The 24,461-nt window shown below is 41.9% G+C and overlaps 1 protein-coding gene across 9 annotated transcripts in view; it reads left to right on the top strand.

Annotated features, from left to right (window-relative positions):
* The window catches only part of KANK1 (KN motif and ankyrin repeat domains 1), a 215,114-nt gene that overhangs the window by 155,784 nt on the left and 34,869 nt on the right, over positions 1-24,461 (top strand). For 2 of the 9 annotated variants that reach the window (XM_019966030.2, XM_019966028.2), the window contains exon 1: positions 13,764-14,071. The exons of 3 other annotated variants lie outside the window; for them this stretch is intronic. In XM_019966030.2, coding sequence (XP_019821589.2) covers positions 13,948-14,071 — 124 coding nt within the window. In that variant the 5' untranslated portion in view covers positions 13,764-13,947. Of the gene's footprint in view, positions 1-3,197; positions 3,333-13,686; positions 13,711-13,755; positions 14,072-24,461 lie in introns of those variants that run through there. 4 more of the 9 variants (XM_019966032.2, XM_070794609.1, XR_002181250.2 and 1 more) reach the window with 4 other exon arrangements.

Genomic DNA, 24,461 nt, shown 5'->3' with positions numbered 1-24,461 from the left:
ATTGCTATCAATAATGTGAATGACAATACCTAACATTTAATGAACTCTTAGTGTTACCATGGTACCCAAGATGCTTTGCCTGCATTATTATGCTTAATCATCACTGCAGTCCTGTGAGAGTATGTGTTATCATCACTGCCACCACCACCGCTGCTACCCCTGTGTCATGGCACAGAGAAGCTCAGTAACTTACCTAAGTGAAGAAAGAAAAGTCAGGATTATTGTTTCTCTAGTCAAATATTTGATAAGGGCAGAAATTGAAACACTGAAGTTTCTTGAGAGTTTTGAGTGAGTTTCAGTACCCCTGTGATGCTATCATCTCCTTTCCCTCTCCTGCCCCTAATTGTTTCCACACACTCAGAGGAAGGGGACTTGAAGTTGTTCTTCAAAACCCTCTGGTATCTCTGGCAGAATTCTATATTCAGGGGTTTAGATACTTACCCCAAGTGACCCTAATTCCCTTTCCAACTTGAATTGTCTTGGAGTATCACTTTTCTATGTTCTTAAAGTCTGATGATACAGTTATAACCTTCCTTCCTCACTTGGTAGCCTGCCTAACAGGTCTAAGGACTGAGTCTGAAAGCAAAGAAAAACTCTCTGATTTGTGACTTCTGGGGTGTCAGGGTACGACTTGTTATTGCAGACAGGTACCTGGAACAGAAGGCTGGTGACTGATCTTTCCCATGAGAAAAAAACTACATTATTTGGATAGTTTAGTAGAAGTGTTAAGTATGAAGTAAATATATGTTTTATTCATTTTCAAAAATAAAGGGTAATATTAAATATGATTTCTTAAACTGTACTTCCCCTAAATGTGTTATGCCCCAAAGAGGTCTCCCTTCCTACCCCCTCCCCCTGAAAAATCACTGCTTTGGGCTCCTCAGAACATGAGCAGAAATCCCATGTGACGATGGAGTCAGAACACTGGCAAAAGAAACACTTTTCATGGTCTGAGGAATGTAGCAGATGCAAAATAAGACAACTGAGAAAAGCACAACCTGGTTACACTGTGCCCTTGCTGCAAGACACACCTGAAGACTGATTATCCCATGTTCACGTCCCTGTCTAGAGTTTAAATTGGATAAGGGACCATTCACAAGCCATTTTACACTCTCATTCCCCACTGAGTCCTTCAGTTAGATTGGGTAAAAAGCATTGATTTTTTAAAAATTGAAGTAGGCTTCCCTAGTGACTCAGATGGCAAAGAATCTGCCTGTACTGCAGGAGACCCAGGTTTGATTCCTGGGTTGAGAAGATCCCCTGGAGAAGGGAATGCCAACCCACTCCAATATTCTTGCCTGGGAAATCCCATGGACACAGGAGCCTGGTGGGCTAAGGTCCATGGGGTTGCACAGAGTCAGACATGACCGAGCAACTAACACATAGTTTATTTACAATGTTAATTTCTGGTACAGCAAAGTGATTCAGTTATGCCTATATGTACATTCTTTTTTTATATTCTTTTCCATTATGATTTATCATAGGATATTAACTATAATTCCCTGTGCTATACAGCAGGACCTTGTGTATCTAGTCTATATATAATAATTTGCATCTACTTGTGCCAAACTCCCACTCCATCCCCCAACCCCCTCCCCCTTATAAGAGTGGTTAATTAATACTGTAACTTGTAAAATGTATTACTGTACATTTCAGACATAAAAAATTAATGTAAAGGTTATATAACAGGCACTCATGTACATACCATCTAAGCCTAAGAAATAAACTTTACCAGTACATGGCATGTATTGAGCACTTAAAATGTGCCAAACATTGTTCTGAGCCCTGGGGATAGAGCAGGGAACAAAATATGCAGAAACCCTGCCTTTAGGAATCTTACATTCTAGTGGAAGTTGAAGTCTCCTTGGGAACAGAGTATCCAGATAAAAGAGAGTCATTCCTACGATATTAAAGAACCCTTTGTTTATCTGAAATTCAGATTTAAGTGGGTGTCCTCTTATTTGCTAAACCTGGCAAACTTACTTGTAAAGCCCTTCCAGATTTCATCTTCCTTCTTACCGCCCACCCCCTCATTATCAATTGTTTGTCATAATTTTATGTCTTTTTCACCAGATCCTTCATCCTACTTCTGTTGATTGGTCCAGTTTTGTTTTCATTAATTTAAAGTATTTTATTATGGTATTACTAAGAGTACACTAATGTCATTTGTTAATGTAATGAGGTATGAACATCATAAATTGCTCATGACTAACTGTTCTCTTTTTTTATAGCCAAGTAGGAAGTAAATGGGAGTCATTGGTTAGAAAAATTGGTGTATTTCTGCAGAATTTAGGGATAGGGACAGTCTGCTTTTTCCCAAGTTTTCCCATCGTGTTGTAAACAGTGTACTGATTGATGCCTCTGTAAACACTAATTAATGTTGTGAAACTTTAATTAGAGTTTAGAGTCTCTTTAGAAGCCAAATAACAAGTGGCTCATTTGTCAGATAAAGATAATAATACTCGTCCTACCTTCTTTACAGGATTGTTAAGAAGAAAAAATAAAACAATAACCGTCAAAACACTTTTTAAGATGTAAAGTGCTGGTCAGAAGTCAGGAGAAATCACCATCCTCCTTGTCCTGCTATCTCTGTCATGATCTAATAAACACCTGCTTAGGTGCCATGCGCCAGGCTCTTGTCAGATGCTGGGATGTTGGGGAAAGAACTGAATTATTGTCTTGTGTCTGACAGTTAAATGAAATAGGTATATGAGCCTTAGTGAATGACTTTTTATGCTTGCCATCACCATTTGTATTTTTTCTAATACTTGCCTTTGCTAGTCTATTATAGTTTCTCCCCTCTTGGTATTCTCTTTCACAGCCTAGACATATGTATATTTTCCCAGACAGATACATATTTACTCATTCAATATACTTACTGAACTGCATTAACCATTTGGTTGTCATTTTAAATTAAATAACTTTCATAAAAATATTTAATTTAAAATGTTTAAATAACTTTCATAAAATCTTGTTACCTCATCAGTTATTTGGCTCCAAGTTTTGTCTCCATGCTGATGTTAAATGAAGTACAAAGGCCACAGATAAGACCTGGTCAATCAGAGAGAGTCAAAGTCTCGTGGCAAAGAAGGCAGACGGCTGTGGTGCAGTGCAGCCTACTCTCCGTTGTGTAAATATTTTTTCTGGGCAGGAGCATTTCTCAAACAGAACTCTGAGCCCACTGCAATGAACCTGACAGCAGAGATATGAATGCTGTTTGTCAAGAACAAGACCGATTTGCACTGACTGGTCTGGCTGGAGGGGCCCTGGTGTTTCTGAGACCGTCTGTAAAGAATGTCGCAGAGCATGGCAGAGGTGGTGTGTTTGTGGTGGTGAGTCAGGCCTGACCTCTGTGTTTGTATTATACCAAAGACAGAGGGTGAGCTGAAGAGAAACTGGGGTGCTTTAATTTGTGGGTACCCTTCTTGACCTTCCGGGGTCTCCTGATGTAATCTGCAAGAGGATTAAATGCATTTTCCCTTAAGTGGTATGTTCAGTGGTTATCAGAAGAGCTGAGAGGGTAACAGAATTGCCCAACATAAAAACATATGTAAGAGCTAGCCAGGATTTTGATCTCTTCTGTTCAATCTCCCTTTTATGTTCAGATGGCAAAACATAGCTTGCCCCCATGGCTAACCCAGAAACTGAAAGTAGAGAGTCATTTTTCTTTGTTTGAGGCATTCTGTTGACATTAAAAATCAGAAGTGTAGTATCTATGAAGATCTAATTAAACAGATCAATGGGAAAGTATATATTTCAGAAAACTACATAAAACCCAAAAGTAGAATGATTATAAATAACATGTCTGTCCTGACAGGGGTCATTTTTTTTCCTTAGTGTGATTGTTCTATAGAGCCAAATGAACAAGTGTATTCTAATACTATATATATATATATAATATTCGTATATTTAGTACCTCATGCAGTTTCACCCTTTATTTGATGTGTTTAATAACTGGATTTAATTAGATTATCATTTCGACTTCAAATGAAACTGTTAGTTGTTAGTTAACTGAAGGCTAATTCCACACTGAATTTCTAAGTGAAATAATTTATTTTCTTATACTGATGGCGTTTGGGAAGATAGTAATTTTTTTAAGTAAGAAGTATTTACATTTGAATTTTGTAAGTGTTAAAATGCCAAGACCACCTACAAACACAGACCCTGGGTTTTAGAGTCTTGTTTGTCTGGTTAATCAGAACCCCAGAATTCATCCCGCCCCAAAGAGGCTCTGAAGAGTCCCTCCTTTGTCAGGGCTTGCCTGTTTTATAAACTTTCAAGGCTTTGGTCTTAAGCTGTAGCCAGTTTTACCTCATAAGATTTTTGCTTTAAACCGTGAGCGAGTCATAATGGGTTAAGCATCAGATTTCAGACAGGCGATTAGCTCTCCAGCTAAGCCAAGGAAGGATGACTTATCTCCCAGCAAGTACCAGCCTACTTGGGTGTAGGAAGAGTAGAATTCGGGCTCCTGCTAGTCCTAGGTCTTGAGCAAAGGTACCCTTCCGTTGTCGATTTCTGCCCAGGTGCTCCATGGGTGCCAGCAAGAAAGAAAAAAGCACAAAATCCCAACAGGGAGTTTTCGCTATTAAGAACTTGAGCTCTTGCTATCTTTTGGAGATTGCATAGGGAGGCACAGGATTACAACAGCCCTTCTACGGGGATTTGAATATTCTGTGCCCTCCTCACCCGCCAGCTTCTCATCGTGAGTATCAGCATTTGTTTCTGATTATACACTTCCCCTCTTTCTGGAAGAACTTTGAGTGGGCTAGTTGAGCCCTCCTTCTTCCTGTGTCCGGGATAATTCTTGTTCATCTTCTTTGTGTAATTTCTAAGAAAGGTTTGAATGCGTTTGGAGGGAAATGAGTGACTAAAGCTCACTTTCTGCTTTGGAGACCTTTTCTGTCAAAGGCTGTTTAATTTTATCTGGCATGAAAAATAATTAGTGGTGTTCTCACATTCACAGAAATAATGCATTCTTGCTCTTTTCTGGCAGTGTATTTTAAAATGGCATTGAGTGGACTTCTCTAATAAAAACCTCAAAGAAGATCCAACCGGCAAATGAGCCTTGATACAATTCATTCAAACAGTTGTAGAAGTTCTGAGTCCAAAAAAAGTGATGATTCTGTTTTTCCTGTCTTGGCTGCCCTGTTAGATATTTTTGGAGTGTGCTATAACTGATTTACTCATTTCCATATGCTTTAGGAAAAGTATGTTCATGTTTTAGAGGATAAGTCTGGTTCTGCTTTTGGGTTGCAGTTCTTTATTAAGGCTGAAAACAAGAGAAGTGTTTGAAATATGCAGCCCATTTGTATATATAGCATCAGTGATCTCATCTGGCCATTCTATATGGACGAGTGATCTCACAGCTTAAAAATAAGTATGTAGCTGTTTTGAGGATCTTTTAAAATAGAGACCAGATTTCTAATCCTAGTAGTTCTTGGAGAAAGCCATGGTTAAAAATGAAGATTAAATAATATTCTATAATATTAGAAGGCTTTTCTAACCAACAGGATGAAAAGCAGAACTATAGACATGAGGAAGAACTGGGCCAAGAAACAAATTGTTGGATTCATGGGATTTGTTCTTATTCTGAAAGTTAAATCTTTGTACTCTTACACTGTCTTGTTTGTGACAAGCCAGATTTGAGTAGTTTGTGACATTTCTATCAGCTGGATAAGAGGTTGTGGACATGACTACATTTCATCATATAAACCTTTATTTAGAGGAGCTGATGCTAGAGTAATGGTTTATGAAAGCAGTTTTATTATTTATAGCTCTTTTTATTAGTCACAAGTCCTAAATTTATTTCAGTTCCTTTTTTGTGGTTTTATCTGAGGGAATAGTTCTCTCTCCAAGGGATCCTATGCATTTTGGACATGATCTCTGTTAGATAAAATCAAGTGCTAGTCATGGGATTTTCTGAATTTAGTCTCACAATATTTGGTTTAGTTGATAAGTTCCATCAACTTTGCAAATAACTTTGTGAAAACATTGATTCAGCTTGTACTGCCAAAGTTCCTGAGTCCCCTTTTTCTTGCATCAACATGTTAGCTGAAGGCATTTCAAGTGTTCTATACAGCAGGCACATTTAAGAGTCTCCTGAAAGAAAAGGGGAGAATATTCCTAGATTAGAAATATAAGTGAGTGACAGAGGGGATATTTCTAATAATTCATAAGCCCAGCTGCTTAATATCTTTAAAGCCTTAGTCACACACATCAGTTCTTACAGTCTTCTAACTAAAACATAAAAAGTTCCCTCTCCCTCTGCTCTCTGTCCTCCTCATCAGTGTCCTCCTCATCTTTGTGGATAGTCAGAGAGAGTATCCACCAAGAAACTTTCCTTTTCCCTAGCATTTCAGACTGATTGACCAGGATGCTTCATTCAAATCAGGACCACCCCCTGGAAATGTTTTTTGAGGCGGCCCATTTGGTATGTTCCCTCCCACTGTGAAACAAAGACTGATTTGTCTTCCCGTGACCCGGAGGCGCAGGTTGAAGTACCTACTGGCTTCATGCAGCATGTCCCCTAGCCAGTACTCCGCCTCTTCAGGTGGTGAGTCAGCCGGATGATACACTGATTTTTATAGCACGGCAGGGTGGAGACCTGGAAGTCCATAGACCAGTCAGGGAGGAGGGAATGGTTCTCATGTCAAACCATTCCAACAATGCAGCTTACAGGAAAAGATTGCAAAATTCTGAAGCCCTGTGCCACCAGATTTTTCCATTAGCACCACACTTTACACAGCTTTCAGCTCTGGCACAGAGACAGCTGTTTGGCAGTGTGAGGGGAAACGGTCATATCCCATCATTAGCTCTGTGGTCGGTTACCTGTCATCCTGTCCTGTAAGGAATCCCAGTAATTGTGAGTATCGCCTTCTACGTGCTGATATAACGAGCTGCGGATTCTCTGAAGGTGGTGCTCCGACATTAATTTGGGCACTAGAAAACAGCCTCTGGAACTTACACCACCCCAGGATACTGATTTTAAACGAAGAAATCCAAGACAGAAAAGTTTCCAGAAAGGTAAAGGGGGCTTAGATCTGGAGGCTTTTCCTCTAGGGTATTATCCTTTGGTTTTCTATCCTCTATACATTTTGATGATGAAAAGGTAGGCTTTCCAAATCATGGTCAATTGAAATGAACATGGTATGGTTTGGGAATTACTGGAAAGAATGATACAAAGCTCAGTAGAAATAATTCAGTTCAGTCAGTTCATTCATTCAGTAGCTCACTTTTGTATGACTATACAGAAATACACTTGGCAGAGGGCACCTGTTTCCCTTCTTTGGTAAGGACCAACACTGGGGTTCTGTGAAAGTTGGTCTGTCTTTGGCCTTATTCTCACTACTTTGTGATTTTGTTTTATTAAGGATAGATGACAAGATTAAGGATCTTTGAGCTTTCTAATACTTTTGTTATTTTTTCTGTCTCTCCAAACATTTTAGCTTTCAGTAACTTTAATATCTGTTTTCTGCTCTGCACTCAGAGCCTTTGTGTTTGGCCTTATTTTGACAAAGTGAAAGAAAGTGAAGTTGCTCAGTCATTCCCCACTCTTTGCCACCCCATGGATAGTAGCCTGCAGCAAGTTCCTCCGTCCATGGGATTTTCAAGGCAAGGGTACTGTAGTGGGTTGCCTTTCCTTCTCCAGGTAATCTTCCCAACCCAGGGATCGAACCCAGGTCTCTCACATTGTAGACAGATGCTTTACCATCTGAGCCACCAGGGAAGTCCTATTTTGATAAGTCATAGTCTGTTTCTGTTTCTTCAGTCATGGTGCCTGCAGAAATCACGGTTGGCCTTCCCAGGCCTCTCTGACTCCAGGTAGTAAGAGAATAGCTCCGTCCAAAGTCATGTGAAAGAAGCAGAGGCTTTTCTGCCATCCCAGCTGCTACCTACCCTGTTCCCCTCTTAGTGGAGTTGCCCAAAGCACTGTTCTTTTGACCTGGCTGTCTTTCTCATATTTGTTCATATGAACCCTTCTTATGCTTCAAGTCCTGCTTTCTGTCTCACCTCTTTCAGTAAGTGTCCTCAGATACTCCCAATGTGAATTCACCCCTTCCTCTTCTTTATTTCTGGAGAGCTTTGTATCCTGTTAAATAGTCGCCATCACTCTCTTTTATGTAAGAGTTGTGGTTGTGTCTCACTCATCTGTACCTTTGAGGTCTTAAGAGGCAGGATTCATGTCATCTTCATCTTGGTATGATGGTATGCCCATCGTGTCTTGCATTATACCCAAAATAGCCAATGTTCAACCAACAAAGGTTTACAGCCCACCTCCATGGTGCTGCCTTAACACTGGGCAGCTAATAGTAAGATACAGGCACAGTGCCTGCTTAGGAATCTGTGAGGTGAAGTTGAGCCCTGCGAGTTGCCATTCTTAAATTGTCATATGCTGGGCAGTCTTCTCCCAGCTTGTTCACCTGGGTAGTTCCCTGTCATGAACACGTGGCTTTCACTGTGTCACACATACTCACTTGCATTCTTCCTCCCCATACCTCACATCTAAGTGAGAGTTAATAGTGTCTTCATTTTCTTCATCGTGTCCCCTAAGGTAGGCTTAAAATGGTATTGTCTGTTAAATGCCTTGGGTTCAGGTATGACGTGGTCATCCAGAGAGGAATATTGTCAGAGGCTGTTTGGGAAGCTTTTTCTAGCTCCCTTGACCTCTCTGTTTCTTTCTCTGTTAACAATCCAACCAGAGTGAGGAGGGGCTCCAATCAATTCCTTTTGCTTATTAGCTGCTCCGGTTTGGTGGACTGGTTGAAACTGGATGAGAACCTGAGCTGGTAACCTCTAAGGTGGGAGTATGGCCATTGGTCTACCTTCTTTCTCACCCGCAGCTTTTTGGAAAAGGTCTCTGCAGATCTATCACCTCTTTTAGATGGACGGAAATAAACTGTCCTTGGTGCTTCATCATTTTACAGCCTTTATAGTCTCTGTGGCAATTTCATTTAAAGTTTTAAATCTTTTAGTTTCAAGCCCCAGTTCACTATGTCATTTGGCTTTTTAAAATGTTGATTTCAAACCTTGGAAGAAAATATATTGTGAGAAAGTCTCTAGTTTAAATTTGATGAAATTAATAATCATGAGGCAACCCAGACCATAAAGAAAGCCTAACATGTAGAAATTCAGTGTGACTCCAGATTTAAGCCTTAAATATGTTTGGGGAAATGCACTTTGTTAGGTCAGGTTTAACAAAGACAAGATCCTTTTTTGGTCTTTTAGATTAGGCCCATCATACATAGCATCCTCTTCCTAATTTCACTTTCCCAACTGGAATCACACACCTCCGCTGGGGCACACCCTTTTCATGTTGATTGTGGCCTCTCCTTGGAAAATCTCCCTGATAATAAGTTTTAAATGCAGATCCTTCTAATCCAGGCAGCTAAAGGAGGAGTCCTCTTCCAACACCCAATGCTGTCCACACCTATGATGAGAAAGAGCTGTAAGTCCTTGCTAGACCTGTCCTAACCTTGTAATCCCCTTCAGGTCCTGTCAGCCCCCTTGGGCTAAGATGGAGGTGGGTGGAGAAGGAGCCTTGGTGATGAGGAAAGGAACTGCATACACTTTCTCAGTCATTGCAGTTCTCTTAGACACCCAGGTTTTAGTGTCACATCCCTTCACCAGTCTGGCAGGAAAGGATTACACAGCATAACAAGGTATTTGAATTCTTTAGGGGTTGAGGGGAAGTCTCAAATATAGCAGAAATAATGCAGGCCCTCCACAAGCATGATAGCAGAGCACCTTGCTATCAACCTGTCTCTTTTTAGGATAAAGACTTATAGGTCTTTTTGCACATTAAGATTACCTGTGAGAGAAATGGCAGTAGGGATCCTAGGCTCTTGTTTTGGTTGTTGTCTTTGTATTCAATGTGTTTCAACAAGGACTCTAGCAATTTCAAATGAGAGGGGGAAAACAGTTGGCCACCTGGAAAATGGGAAAAGGAAAGGGACAGAAACAGGATGAGATTGGATCCCAAATGGATATGGTGAAGTCCTTGCTTGGTATTAAACTGAGGCTTGGGAGTGCATTCTATTTGACAAACCCAAGGTCTTGTTTTAATTTGAATTAATGGCCAAGATTTTTACATTAAATAATTTCATATAAAAATTCCAGTTTCTTCAACTCTTGAAATGTCTTTCTGGATCACGAGTGTATACTTCCACAGGGCCATAGTCAACTGGAGAAGACACTTGCCTTCTAGTCTCTCCCAAACCCCTCCAAACTCCATCCTTTCCATTGTTAACCTGGATGCTAAAGGTTTTTGAACTTGTGATCTGACCCTGAGGCTACTTGAATTACTTAAGAGGCTGCCCCCATTTTGGCTGTCGGCTTCCTTTAAGTCAAGATGAAGGACACACTTAAGAGCTACAAAGTTCACAGCTGAGGTTCTCATCCCTGGCTGTGGCATAGACTCCTCTGTGAAGCTTCTAAACTGCTAATCCCCCTGGCCCCACCCTGGAGATTCTGATTCATTGGGGTGGAGATGGGGGGACAACTCAGCATTTTTGGAAACAGCCCCAGGTGCTTTGACTGTGCAGCAGGGTGGCGAACTTGAGGCATGGTGGGTGTCCGCTCTGACAGCTTCCAGCCTTGGCACTTCCCCTTGATTGGCAGAGCTGATGTTAGCATTGTCGCCCCCCTGGCCCAGAGTCTTACTTCAGCTGTGAAATGAGGGCATGGGCTCAGAGTCCTTGACATTATCATACAGTTCTTTAAAAGGAAACAAACACTTCAAGTGTGGCTCCTCTGGAAGGAATCACATTGAGCAAATGGGCCCTCGGCACCTGCAGTGCCGGGGGCACAACACTGGTTGAATGAAGAAGACAGGGGCTCCCATAAGTTTGTAGGGATGTCAGATGTGTGCACGAATCATATAGAGGAGAAAGCACGCTTCACTGAAAGCCTGGATGGAAGAGGTGACCCCACATTAGGATAAGGGACAGCTTCCAACAGAACTGATACTTTATTTAGTTGGTCTTTGCAAACTGGGAGAATTTTTGTCTGCAAAAATTGAGAAGCAGGTGGTGACACACCAGAAGAGGAAGGAACAAGCAAAAGTGTAGAAGTAGCATGTTCTTTCTCTTCCCCACCCTTCGGAAATGTCAGCTCCCTACCCCCCAACACACTATTCTTTGCCCTCTCAGGGCTACAGGGAAGAGTGCATCGCTGTCCAGTACTGTGTCATATTAATGTATCAGTGGAACAGCAGCATGGATGACATAAGCTTCCTCATAGGGTTGTCTTGAAGATGAGATGAGTTCATAAATGTACCAAGCCTTTGGAACAGTGCTGTACAGTGGGGAAGGATGCGTGTAAGGAGGGCTTTATGAAACTGACGATTCACACGCATTTGTGCTTTGTCTTTGAGACTCAAAGGGTTAAGAAGTTGGTAACAAGGAGAAAAGGAACACACTAGGGGAGGAAGGTGAATTCAGGCTGTGTCAGGAAATACACACCTTAAGTTGTCCAAAATGTAATCCAATGTTACTACTCAGTAGTTCATTTAGCTTTGGTTTTATCTCTAGACTAGGGGTCAGGCTCTCTGGGAAGAAGAGTCTTGATGCAGTTAGCCTATTACATAAGCATCAGAAGTACTGTGGGTACAGATATGCTTGGCTACCATCCTGCACCACCATCCAGGGAGAAGGACCACTGGGACACTGCCCGCCAGCATGGTGTCACAGAAACCTTTGTCTGCAGCCCATTTCCCTTCTCACAGGGAGTCACTTTTGCTGGCTACTGCCCAACTATCAGAGGAAAAACCCTGAGTACATCTTCATCCTCCCAGATCACATTCGGTGGCTTCTTTTGTATATAAATTAAGGGAGAGTAGAGACAGACAGGTGTGTCTTTCTCCCGACAGTGGGAACCTTTACGACTGATGCTTTTCAGGCAGAAGGAGCTCCTATTTTTAATTCTTCTCGCATCCCAACCTGTGTCATCCTTGATAAAGTGAAAGTGAAGTTGCTCAGTCATCTCTGACTCTTTGCAACCCCATGGACTATAGCCCACCAGGCTCCTCCATCCATGGAATTATCTAGGCAAGAGTACTGGAGTAGGTTGCCATTTCCTTCTCCGGGGATCTTCCCGACCCAGGAATCGAACCCCCGTCTCCCGCATTGTGGGCAGATGCTTTACCATCTGAGCCACCACCCAAATTGTCCTTGATAAAGGACTAGACGTTTATTTGCATACAGTGACTTTTTCTGTTAGACCTTGGCTTCATAGAAGCACACAGACAAAATAATTATATTCAACTGCTTTCCAGAATAAGCTCTGTTCTTACCAGAACACAATATTTACAAAATAAAAATTTAGCCGAATTTTTTTCCTTCCGGGAAAGGAATACTGCATTCAAATGCTTTTGTCTTCCTCAGTTTAATTCTTAAGAACAAGTCTTTTGATATTAATACTTAGTTTGGAATATATAATGTAACTAAATAATAACAAAATTTTTTCAGAAGCACAGAGGAGAAATTTTCTCTTCTAAATGATAAAATAAGCCTAAGGAAATTTTAGGATGATGAATGTTTTCTAAAACTGAATTGTGGAGATGGGTAAATAACTGTATATATTAACTAAAACTCATCAAAAACTGTACACTTAAAATGGGTGAATTTTATGGTATGTAAATACCTCAATAAATTATAAAGTCCAGAAACAAGGGGGAAATTAGTCTAAATGTAGGTGGTGTTGGATAAAATAATTTGGAATTTTTTTGATCCTCTATTTCAAAGTATCTGGCACTTGAAACTTTGTTCTTTATTAGTTTGTTATTTCTCTTTGAATCAGTTTATTTGGTGTAAAACAAGCCCAGATGAGTCCCACGTCATCTTAAAAAGTTTGATCTTTGTAGCTTCACACAGGAAAATGTCTGTTTCAAAAAGTGTACCAGGTGGAGCAGAGGGTGGAGTAAGGTGTTAAGTGGAGTGCGGTGAGATGTGTGCCAGCACTAAGGTGAACCAGTTAGACACTGCAGATCCAGGGGATTCTTGTAAAACTGCCTCTCTCCTCATAGCTGTCCTCTGTTTTGAATTCTTTAAAATGGGCCCTTTAGAGTCCTCCTTAATCTTTGTTAATCTCCATTTTACTGTTTAGAACTGGCTTTGCTTGTTTGCCCTGTAGAGTTCAGTCAATCTTATTCCACTAGAATCAGTCACATTTACCCAGTGTACTTAGGCACACAGGTGAAGAACAGATTTAAAAGGACTTTTTCTCTCTCTTTTTTTAGGTGATGAATATAAACCATTAGAGGGACAGATGATTCTTACTAGATTTTTAAAACAGAAACAAAACATCACTTAAAAACATTATCCCCCTAAAACAGAATGCACTTGTTCGGGAACTAATTCTGTGTCTTTGAAAGTCATATGATCCAGTTGGGATAAAATTTTTAAGGAACTATGAAGAAGAAAAAAAAAAAGGTTTGGGTCTGTGGTTTACCAATGTGAGTGTTTTTAGCCTTCAAATTGCATGTTGCAATAAATAAGAATGAATCAAGAAAAGGAATCACTCGCTTCCAGCTGATCCTGGGTTCAGCATAGCACTGAATCATTTCCTCCATAGTCCAGCCCTGCGCCCTGGCTCAGGTCGTGACTGGGAGCTTTTCTCAGCCCTGGCTGGTTTAGAGGAGGAGGGACCAAGTCAGCAGGAAGAATGAGGAAACATTTGCTGCCTTTCTGTCTGTGTTCTTCCAAGAGTTAGCAGGTATTACAGCTGCATTTCTAGGGCAGCATTTCATGTGTCTGAGGAATATGAGCATAGTTTGTTTGAAAAACTGGAAGGAGCCTGGGAGAGACCTGTCTTCACCTCTGTGTTGCTGAGACCCTTGTAGTGGTTCTGTTCGTCGGTAGTTTTTGCTGTCTCACTGAGGCCGAGAGTCCTGGAATTAAACCCCATGGCCAGCAGGCTGTTAGTCAGGAAATTCCAAATGGGTATAAATAAATGCTCTGCGGCAGCTCCTGGGCTCTTTGCCTGCTAACGTGTGCAGGCCCTATAACGCTGAGGGAAGTGGGCCCAAGACTTGGCTTCCTGCTGGCTGAAAATCAGTTATTTTGTTTCTGGGTGGGTAAGTAAGAAAATCCCCAAAAAATAAAAACAGAGGAGAGTGTGACGTGTGGGTGGGGGTTGGTGAAATATAAACTCAAGCTCTGTATGTTATGAAAAATATTTGCTTTTCTTACAGACTGGAAAGAATAACTCAGTCCTGGATTTTTGGTTCAGTGACAGTTTCAGCTTTAGCCATGGCTCTAACATAAAGATGTCATTGTCATGGGAATGAGAGGTTGCATGTATATATATGCTAAGGTTTGAGTTCTTGGCTTGCTTAACTCCCAGAGTTTCCTTTCTTGTTGGTAACTCCATTTTTGGTCATTTGTTTTCAGCTGTTTTTCTAATGAGCTGCTCAGTGTGCCTTGAAGTTGGTTTCTTTTTCTTATGTAAACATGGTAAAACAAAATAAGGGCTAGCCTCTCCCACCTCGCCAAAAGGCATAATGTTTTGTTAGAAAAGCCTTTCTGTCCCAAAGTTCCCTAGCTTTGGAAACCTAGTGCTGCTTCTCTGCTTTTCACAGAATTATCCTCTGAACTGGCACATTTCCTATGTACGCTTAGAGCAGTGTGTTATTTTTGAAGAAAGTTTGGAAAACAGCATTTAGTCCCCAAGCTAGTTCCCTTCTGTGCATGCGTGATAAATTTAGGCTCTAGTTCAGCAGTTCAGTCTTCAAACCAGATGGTGGACATGAGAAGACAGCACTGCTGAGGCTGTGAGAACAAGCCGTAAAGAGCCCAGGCATCTCAACTATTAGGAGACAGATTCTGGGTAGAGCTGCTGCATCTTCCATTTGGCACTGAGCACTGGAGAAGAGGGCCATTGTGTGACCCTCATGGCCTCTGTAATGTCACACGCCTCCTTGCTGCAGTGTGTCCTCCATTTTCAGGAACTGTGACCCTTTCCATTTTCTTTCCTCTCACTGCTCACCTGCAGCCTGGCTTCGAAACTCCTAAGACCTACCCAGGGTGGGACTGATGATACAGCAAAAGGAAGCTGCCTTTGGGGATTGTTAGGTTGTGTTAGCTGTTACCTTGAAGCTGGAAAGTGCTGCAAATGGAGGGGGCTCTAGAGAGCAAGGCCCCTGGCTCCATCTGCCTGAGTTCATCTGGCCTGACAGCTGCTTCAGTTAATTCCTTTCTTCACTTGATCACTTAGCAGGTGATGTTATGGAACTTTGTGTGAAGTATAGTGAGAGGGTCGTGGTCTGGATGCAACCTTTGGAAATCATTGAGTTACACCAACATTCTCATTTTATACATACAGACCTTGTTGCTGCATGTGTGATTCCAGACCCTTGCTGCCCATTGCTGGTCTGTGAACTCAGAAGTATTTATAGCTCCTGTACTTGTTTTATGAAAAAATCATACCATCTCCCCAATCTGGACAACTGCATGGAAGTGCATTCAGTGGTTCTACAATGCACATCTGTGCATAGTATGTTAAAAAATGTTCTGCTCTTATGACCTAACTAGAGAGAGATTAGGATAGTTCATAAAGATCAGTGCTTACCTTTGTCCTCTTATTGTGTTGTTGTTGTTGTTCAGTTGTGTCCAACTCTTTGCCACCCCATGGACTGCAGCATGCCAGGCTTCCCTGTCCTTCACCGTCTCCCTGAGTTTGCTCCAACTCATGTTCATTGAGTCAGTCATGCCATCCAACCATCTTGTCCTCTATTGTCCCCTGCTTCTCCTGCCCTCATTCTTTCCCAGCATCAGGGTCTTTTTCAGTGAGTAGGCTCTTCTCATCAGGTACCCAAAGTATTAGAGATCAGCTTCAGCATCAGTCCTTCCAATGAATATTCAGGGTTGATTTTCTTTAGGGTTAACTGGTTTGATATTGTAAGAAGAAAATATTTCCTCTTGGTTATAATATATTTTTAAAGGTTGGAGAAGTCTGTCTGCTTTTGCTTTTGTTTTATATTACCTCCTCCCTATGTATAATTGATACTGGAGTAGGGCTCTCTCTGTACCTCACCAGCATCCACACTCCACTCACCCTGAGCCCTGGTGTGCACACACAGACACATGCACCTCCACTGCAGGGCCCAGCCAGCATCTCCTTCAGCCAGAAGAAACCAGGTAGACCTCAAGATTTTAGCAGACTCATTTATTTGATTTTGAAAAATATCACAGACACCTCAAACCCTAGCTCCATGGGCAGGGAGGAAAAAAGCAGGGTGGAAGAGAGGAGTTCTGGACTAGTATGCCAGGAGTGTATGCTTCACCAAACACTGGAGGGTGATCCAATAATAGTAAATAATAATAGACCACAGACCTAGCTCTGAGTGCTCCACAATAACACTGTGAAGCAGGTCTATTATTTTCCCAGTTATATAGTTGGAGTAGAATCTAACTTGCCAACAGAAAGTGGCAGCGCCAGGTTTCAAACCCAGGCGCTCTGGTCCCAGAGTATCTGATTTTAATCACTACAGCTCTTCCTCCCAGACTTAACTAAATGGTACATGCCTAGGCATGAGGCTTTTCATTTCAGCAAATACTGAGCATGCTATGTGCCAAGCACTGTGCTAGGCCTTGAGGGATAGAAAAATAAGTATTAATTGGTTTCTGTCCCCCAGCACACCTGCAGTCTGGTGGGGTAAAACAGGCATGTGCCTGGTACTCATAGCACAGGTCAGTATGTTAACAAAGTGTTCCAGGAGGATGGAGGGGAGAAGGTGACCATTTCTTCCCAGGACAGAGCAATTAGGAATAAGAGAAGACTCTACAAATGATGGGAAATTTTGGGTTGGGCCCCAGTTGTGATCAGTGGAAGAGGCTGGGGAAGGGCATGCTCAGAAGAGGGAACAGAGTGAACGAAGGCAGAGAGGCTTGAAAGTGCCTTGGTATGTTGAGGTTCTGGGAGGAAGGGGGGTTGCGGACTGGGAAGTGCTGGATTGGGCCAAATTATTGAAGACTTTTAATGCGACAGAAATGAACTTTGGAACTTTATTTTCTGTAATGGGGCTCTTGGCAACCAATCTGCAAGATTAATATTTGAGAAGTCTCTGCAAGTTTCCAGGGATACCTCAAACAAATGTAAAATTCCTCAAAGAATATGTAATATAGGAGCGTGGAGACATTAGTCTTGATAAAAAACAGATTGCTCTGTTTGCATATGAGCAGCAGCAGATTGGCTGTGCTCCCCGGTGACTGGCTGACTGCTCTCACGTACCCCAGAGACACTGGAGGCACAAGTAGAGGAAGGTTATCATCATCTACATTTATGTAATTTATTTTGAAATAATTTCAACTTAGAGAAAATTCATGAAAGAACTCTCTTGCCTCCTTCACCTACCTTCAGATTCTCAAGTGGTTAATATTTTGCCATATTTGCTTCGTCTCTTTCTGTATGTATACGTGTACTTGTATGTGTGGGTATATATATAAAGACATGCTTTTGTCATCTCTCTTTAATCTCCTTCAATCTGAAATAGCTCTTAGCCTTTCTTTGATGACCTTGACAGTTTTAAAAGGAGAGACCTGGGGATTCCCTGGCAGTTCAGTGGTTAGGACTACATGCTTCCACTACCAGAGTCCTGATTTCAGTCCCCAGTTGGGGAACTAAGATCCTGCAAGCTGTGTGGCATGGCCCAAAGAAAGATAGGGACCTGTCCTTTTTGTGCGATGTCTTTCAGGTAAATCTGTTGACATGTCCAGATTTAGGCCATACCTTCCAAGCAGAAACCCAGAAGGACTGATCCTGTGCTTTCTCAGAGCAGGGCCTCAGGGACTTGTGATTGTAGCCTTTATCACCTAGTCCACATGGTTCTTGATCAGCTTTCTGCTCCACAGTATCACCATTTTCTCCTTAGTGATCGAAAGCTGTTTTGTGTGAGGCATCCTGAGGCCAAAATTCCTGTTCTTCAGTAGGAAGTCTGTACACACTAGATTCAGCATCCGTTGATTCCTGCTTGAGTCGCGTACTGTTACAATGGTTGTTAAATGGTGTTTTACTGTTTTCATAACTCTTTATTTATTGAACTGTAAGTTGGAACTCTGTTATATATTTCTTATGGCATTATGGACTCATAGATACCTGATTTATTCAGTGGACTGTCATCTGCTACTATCATTAATCCTATTATTTTGATGCCCAAATTATCCCAGGTTTGGACAGTAGAACCCAAAAGTGAGTTTGGGAGCTAACTAGACCCCTGACACTCTTTAAATAGCTACTCTGATGTGTGCTGACAACTGAGATAAATAAGGAGTAGGTAGAACCTGCTGTCTGAGTTCAAACAATAGGGGTCCCCTGCAGCAAGATCCTTGTCAGGCAGGCAGAGAGAGCACTCAGGTGGTTAGAGGCCAGCTGATCTGAAATTAATTCAGCTTGTCAGAGACCTCGTGGTGGGTAGAAGTCTTGAATTTTCAGGATGTATTGCTTACATTCTCCCAGACCGTATTCTCTATCTTTAGCCTTCCCTTGGGTAACTCAGCCCCTGATCAGCGTGGGCAGAGAATCAGGGGCTGAAGCTGGGAGCACTGCAGGTCTGCACTAGCATGCCGCCCATCTGTCCCTCTCTCCTCCGCTTGGACACTTGCGGACCCAGGACGCTTGCTGGCTGCCAGGGTCAGCCAGCTTTGCTTCACAGACATCTTTGGCCCCTGCTGTGCCCATTTTAGTTTCAAATATGGAGCAAGTTTGTGCTCTGCATCTCAACAAGCTCAATCAGGGCCTGCATTCCCTAAAATGTCCTCTCTTCTTTCTTCCTGCCCTCACTCATGCCACCCATCTGTCCCTCCCAGATTAGATTTATTGTACTTAAATCACCTTCTGAAAAGGAAATCCCATCATTTTTCTCTACAGTGAGTCATCCATTGGTTTAAAGAAAATATTTTCTTTCTTATTAGCAGAATGAGGTCAAGGATAGAGCCCCAGAGGATGAATACAAAAACCCAATCCCTGTCTGCAGCTCTGCCCAGAGGAGTTGAGATACGTCAGGCCTTCTCCGTTTCCTGCTGAACAGCTTAGGGGGGAGACGTGGGCCACAGACTGCCCGCAAACACAGGCAGGCTTTTAAGTTCTCCTTGTTTTAACACTAAGTCTAACACTTATTACCTAGTTCAGTAATTAAAACTCACGCAATGCAAAGGAATTTGCAATACCACAAGAAAAATTCATAGGGACTTGAACAGTCTGTGGAAACTGAATGGAGATTGCTGAAGAGAATTTTAATACATACTCCAGCATCTAGCCAGAGCAGTCTTGCTAAGATACAAGTCTCACCGTTTTACTCCTGTGTTCAGTAGCTCCCTGACGCACTTGAGAACTACAAACCTGACGCGCAGGGACCTCTGTGACGGGGGCTTGGTCCCCTCTCTGCCTCACTTCGTGTTCTCCTTATCATGCAAAGCTCTTCTCAGTTCCTAAAAGTGGCAGGTTTCACATACGCTGTTTTCTCCACCTAGAATTTCTCCCATCTTGGTCTCCCTGGCAAATATCCCTCAACCCCCACAAACACGCACACACTTAGCCCAGTGGACCCCTCAAATACAGCACCCTGGCAGAACACTCTCTATGCCCAGCCCAGGTGGGGGTTCCTGCTCTGTCCTCACATACCTCCTGGACTTTAGTCTCACAGCACTTATCATAGTTGTTAGTTTTTTATGCATCCTTTGTTTCCTAGAGTTCACAAGTTCTATCCAGGTAGGCTCTCTGTCCCTTTTGATTTACTCCTAGCAGTGTTTGCTGCATGGTAGGTTCTTAATAAATACCTACTGAATGAAAGAATAAACCCATCTTTCAGCCTGACAATTGCAGCTTCCCTAGGTCAACATTCCGTCTCTGGGGTGTGGGGACAGGTAGACCTGGAATGTGGGACCAGGATGAAAAGGAGCAGTGATGGGAGACAGCGGAATGTGTGTGGGGACAAGTTACAAACGCAGAGATAAGAACAGCTGTGAGGAGATCTGAAGATGTAGGGGAAGAAGCCAGAAGCAGTAATGAAGAGTTCCAGATATAAGAAACAACAGCACATTATAACTTAGTCATATAAACAAACCAAGCCTGTAAAACTGAGTTATGTTGAGCTGGTATTTCCCATGAACTTCTGGCAGCCACTTTTGCTTTCCTTCATGTTGTCATTTTATTTGAAGAAAGCATATTTGAGTAGCCGTTTAAAGCAGCTACAACCCGAAGAGAAGTCTAGGTGAAATCAAGTAGGTAATATAAACTTCACAGAACAGGAATTCAGGCTTTATAGAACCAGCCCTGACTTCTAATAGGTGCTTATCATTTGAATGAATGATTGGATGGATAAGGGAAAAATGCAGACAGAAAAACAATTCTTTGGTAATTGGAAGAGCAAGAGAAAAATCTCATTGGCCATACACTCTTGGAAAAAAACAGAAGGAACGCTTACATTGTTATGCTTTTCATTGTGTATTCTCTAACAAATAGGGTTTCCCGTAGATTTTGGTATGAGAAGCTCCTTGGATCTCAGTCTTAATTTGAACAGTGTCATCAGAACTTTTCCTGTTAAACCTGTCTAGAAGGAGCTGTTCCACATCATTGTCTTCTCCGTCCCCTGCTCCATGCCAGGGAGAGTTGATTTGCTAACTCAATTACTTTCATACTCTGAGTAATTAACTCCATGAGAACTTCTCTCTCATCAAGTTCATCTCAGAGTTGATCCTACTGCTTTTCTTCCCTGCCTCTCAGCCTCAGCTGATGTTGAGTCTTTTTGACTGCTTTAAACAGCAGGATGCTTGCACTCTGCTGCTTTTAAGTATGGGAATCTGTGTTTAATTATGTGCTTCTTGGGGACTGACTCAGCTCTTTAAGCAAAAATCTTCATGCTTCATGTGAGAGGGGACAATACAGTAATAGGAATTAGCAGAGTTCTTCAGTTTCAATAGTCAGGTAGAATATCTGCTGAAGAAAAACATAAAAGAGTGTTGGCACATGGGTGCAATTATTTTTCATGGCACCACTAGTCAGTAATTGGGCCTAGAGTATGCAGTGGTGAAACCAGGACAAAGAAGTCTTTGTATCCTAATTAATAGATAGAGTAATAATATCAAAGTTTTGCCCATTTAAAAGTCCACCAGGACGTATTATTTCGTAAACCTCCAGTTCTTTTTACTCAGAGTAAAGAATGGCTCACTGTGGTAGGGTGTATAGAAAAGTATTTACTGGTTTCTGGCTCAAAATTGGCATTTTTATTACCCTGTCACTTAAGCATGATGCTGTGGTCCTGCTGAAAAATGGAAGACTTGAAGAACACAGCTTATATAGTCAAATTTTCAGTTGCTATATGAATGTTTTGCTCCTGCTCAGCGTCTTTAGTAGAGGCACTCTCAGCCTCAACAGCACAGTCTGCCCTTAGTATCCTCAGGAGATTGATTCCAAGACCCTCAGGGACAGCAGAACCACTGGTGCTCCAGTCCCTTGTATAAAATGACATGGCACAGTCGACAGTCTCTGTCTATAGGTTTCGTATCCACAAATTCAGAGGGCTGACTGTACTGACCTTTTGGACCGGGTAATTCTTTGTAGAGGAAGGTAGGACTGTCCTGAGCATTGTAGGCTGTTAGCAGCATCCTGGCCTCTACCCACTAGAAGCCAGGAGCACCCCCTTCTTCTAGTTGTGACAAGCAAAATTGTCTCTGCTGCTGCTGCTGCTGAGTCGCTTCAGTCGTGTCCGACTCTGTGCGACCCCATAGACGGTGGCCCACCAGGCTCCCCTGTCCCTGTGATTCTCCAGGCAAGAACACTGGAGGGGGTTGCCATTTCCTTCTCCAATGCATGAAAGGGGAAAGTGAAAGTAAAGTCGCTTCAGTCGTGTCCAACTCTTCGCGACCCAATGGTCTGCAGCCTACCAGGCTCCTCCGTCCATGGGATTTTCCAGGCAAGAGTACTGGAGTGGGGTGCCATTGCGTCTCTAGAGTTTGCCAAATATCTCCCAGGGGGCAAAATCACCCCCAGTTAAGAAACACCACTAGCAGGTTAGTACTCCCAGACTAGTTTCTTACCTTCTAATCTTCTACCTCCTGGCCACTACATTACTTTTTAATGTCTTCCCAAACCAAATATTATTTGGACATTAAATTTAGCTTCTTTGAAAAGTTGAAACCATATAATATGTCATGAATCTAAACGAAATGACTTTTGAAACAGCCAAATCTCAATTTCACTTTGTTAATGCAGAAAAATTGCAAGGAACATTTCGAATTGTTCTTGAGTCTGTGCACTAGCTCTGTCACAGAGCACTAGTTTTATAGCTGGTGAGTATATAAATAAAGAGTAGAATTACCATCAGTTTGTTGTTTTCAGCTTTTCTCTGAATACTTTGGGATCTGGTCTGGACTTAGGAAGCTGTCTCCAGTTGGTGCTGTCACATTTGGTGTTTGGTTTCCCCAGTTTGCAAACTGTGCAAACTGGGTTAGGGGATAGAAGATGGAAGAGGGACTCTGAACTTTGGTGTCTAGGAAGTAGGTCAACCCTGAAGAGCCACGTAGAGCACTATTAAAGCCCATCCACTTAGGCCGACACACAAATATAAATATTGGTGGTTCTGCCTCTTCGCTCTGCTTCTGCCTTGCCTTTTCTTTCTTTTTCCATGCACTCCCCTGAGCGCCCTCCCTCTGCCCCCCACACTGGACTGAGCGTTGTGAGAACGGGGGACCTTGTCTCCTTTGTCTACTCTGTGTCCCCCAGCTCCTACAACAGTACTTGGAAGACAGTAATAACTGGAAAAGGCAGGAAAGGGGGAGGGGGAGAGAGAGGTGTTACTAAAATTGTCTTTCAAGAATCAGTATTAACTATACATATAAGGTAAACATATATGTGTCATTTTTTTTTATTTGGTCCTCACATCACATTTGGGTACTATAACATTTTAACTGGTCCCCTGGAATTTAATCTTTTTCCCTACCTTGGTCTAATCCACACAGCTGTGAAGACAGTCCTTGTTGATTGTTTCAGTCCCTAGCACATGGCCTGGTGTGCGACCTCTCAGTGATGAGATTCCCCTGCTCCAGGACCCAGTGCAGTATCCCCTTCTGTACTAGGTCACCCCCCTCTCTTCTAGCCTCCTCTTTCCTTGCACTACTAGACTCTTACCTGGCTCATCAACCCCTCTTTGCATTTTACTCTGTCATCACTTACCTTGTCTTCAGAATTCATCTCCTGGTTAACTCCAGTATTAATCATTTTTTCATATATCATCAGATTGTTCTTGTTGATAATATACTTTTGTAACTGACCTAACTTAGTGTTATGTTTCAGGTGTTTGGCATTTATCTCACATCTAGACTGTACCTCCTTTTATTTCTTATAAATCCTTCCTCCTACTCTTTCCACTGAATAGGACCATTTTCTGCACCCAATTAAGCTTTCAATAAATGCTATATAATGAAGGTAGAGGTGGTGCCAGGAACAGTCTCTACCTCTGGATTTCCAGACATTCAGAAAATTCTTGTAAACACCAGGGACACCCCTCTGATTCCAGACTGTTTAACTGGAAGCTGTTACTTTCCGGATTCCAGTTGCAGATAACAGCCAGTGGTTTCTGGCTTCATATAAGCTCTGTTAGTCCAAAAGGGCTTTTTTAGGCATTAACAGTCTCCTTAATAACCCATTTAGAGACTTTTTTTCACTTTGTTTTTACACTTCCTTAATTATTCTTGAATTTATCAATTTTTTTGTGATGAAAAAGTTTTAATGTGATATCTCCCCAGTTTATTATTAAACATTTTTCTTTTCAAGATCTGGTCCTAATTTTCTTTCTTATTATTTTTTTTTTCTTTTTGTGAGGGGGAGAAGACAACACTGGTTAAAGAGTACTGTATCCATTAGAGTTCAACTTAGCTCTCAGTAACAGGAACTCCAAGAAAACAATAGCTAACAAAATTAAATATAAATTCACATAAATGTGTAGAGGGAGGTAAGTTTTCCAGGAGTAGTATAGTGCTCTGATCCACAAAGCTCTTATAGACCCAGGTTCCTTCAAGCACCTTGTTCCTCCATCCCTCAGTGTGATCTCAAGTCCAAAGTAGCAGCTACTGTTCCAGTCATTATATCTGCATTCTAGACAGCAGGACAGAAGAAGAAACAAAGAGAAAGGATGTCCAAGAACTAGTCCCGTGTCTTGTAAGGGAGGCGTCTGGGGATTGTTGCATGACAAATCTGCTTATGGACATACTAACAGCGAGAGAAGCTGGGGAAATACTGTGTTTATATTTGCCCAGTTAAACAAAGGGAGTCCAGTTCATGTGGAAGGGTGAGGTAGCACATACTGAGGAGCATTTGGTTATCTTTGCTATGACTGCCCCATACATTCCTCTGCCATATGAGCTATCTTGGAGTTTATTTCAGTACATTCCAGTGTATTATTTCAGTATTCAGAACAGTGACTTATAATCATATTTTTAAAAGATGAATACCTATATGCTGTAAAAAAATTT

The sequence above is a fragment of the Bos indicus genome, chromosome 8 (assembly GCF_029378745.1).
Source record: "Bos indicus isolate NIAB-ARS_2022 breed Sahiwal x Tharparkar chromosome 8, NIAB-ARS_B.indTharparkar_mat_pri_1.0, whole genome shotgun sequence".
NCBI classification, from domain to species: domain Eukaryota; kingdom Metazoa; phylum Chordata; class Mammalia; order Artiodactyla; family Bovidae; genus Bos; species Bos indicus.
The sequence above is the reverse complement of the archived record's forward strand: the minus strand, read 5'-3'. Positions and strand labels throughout refer to the sequence as shown.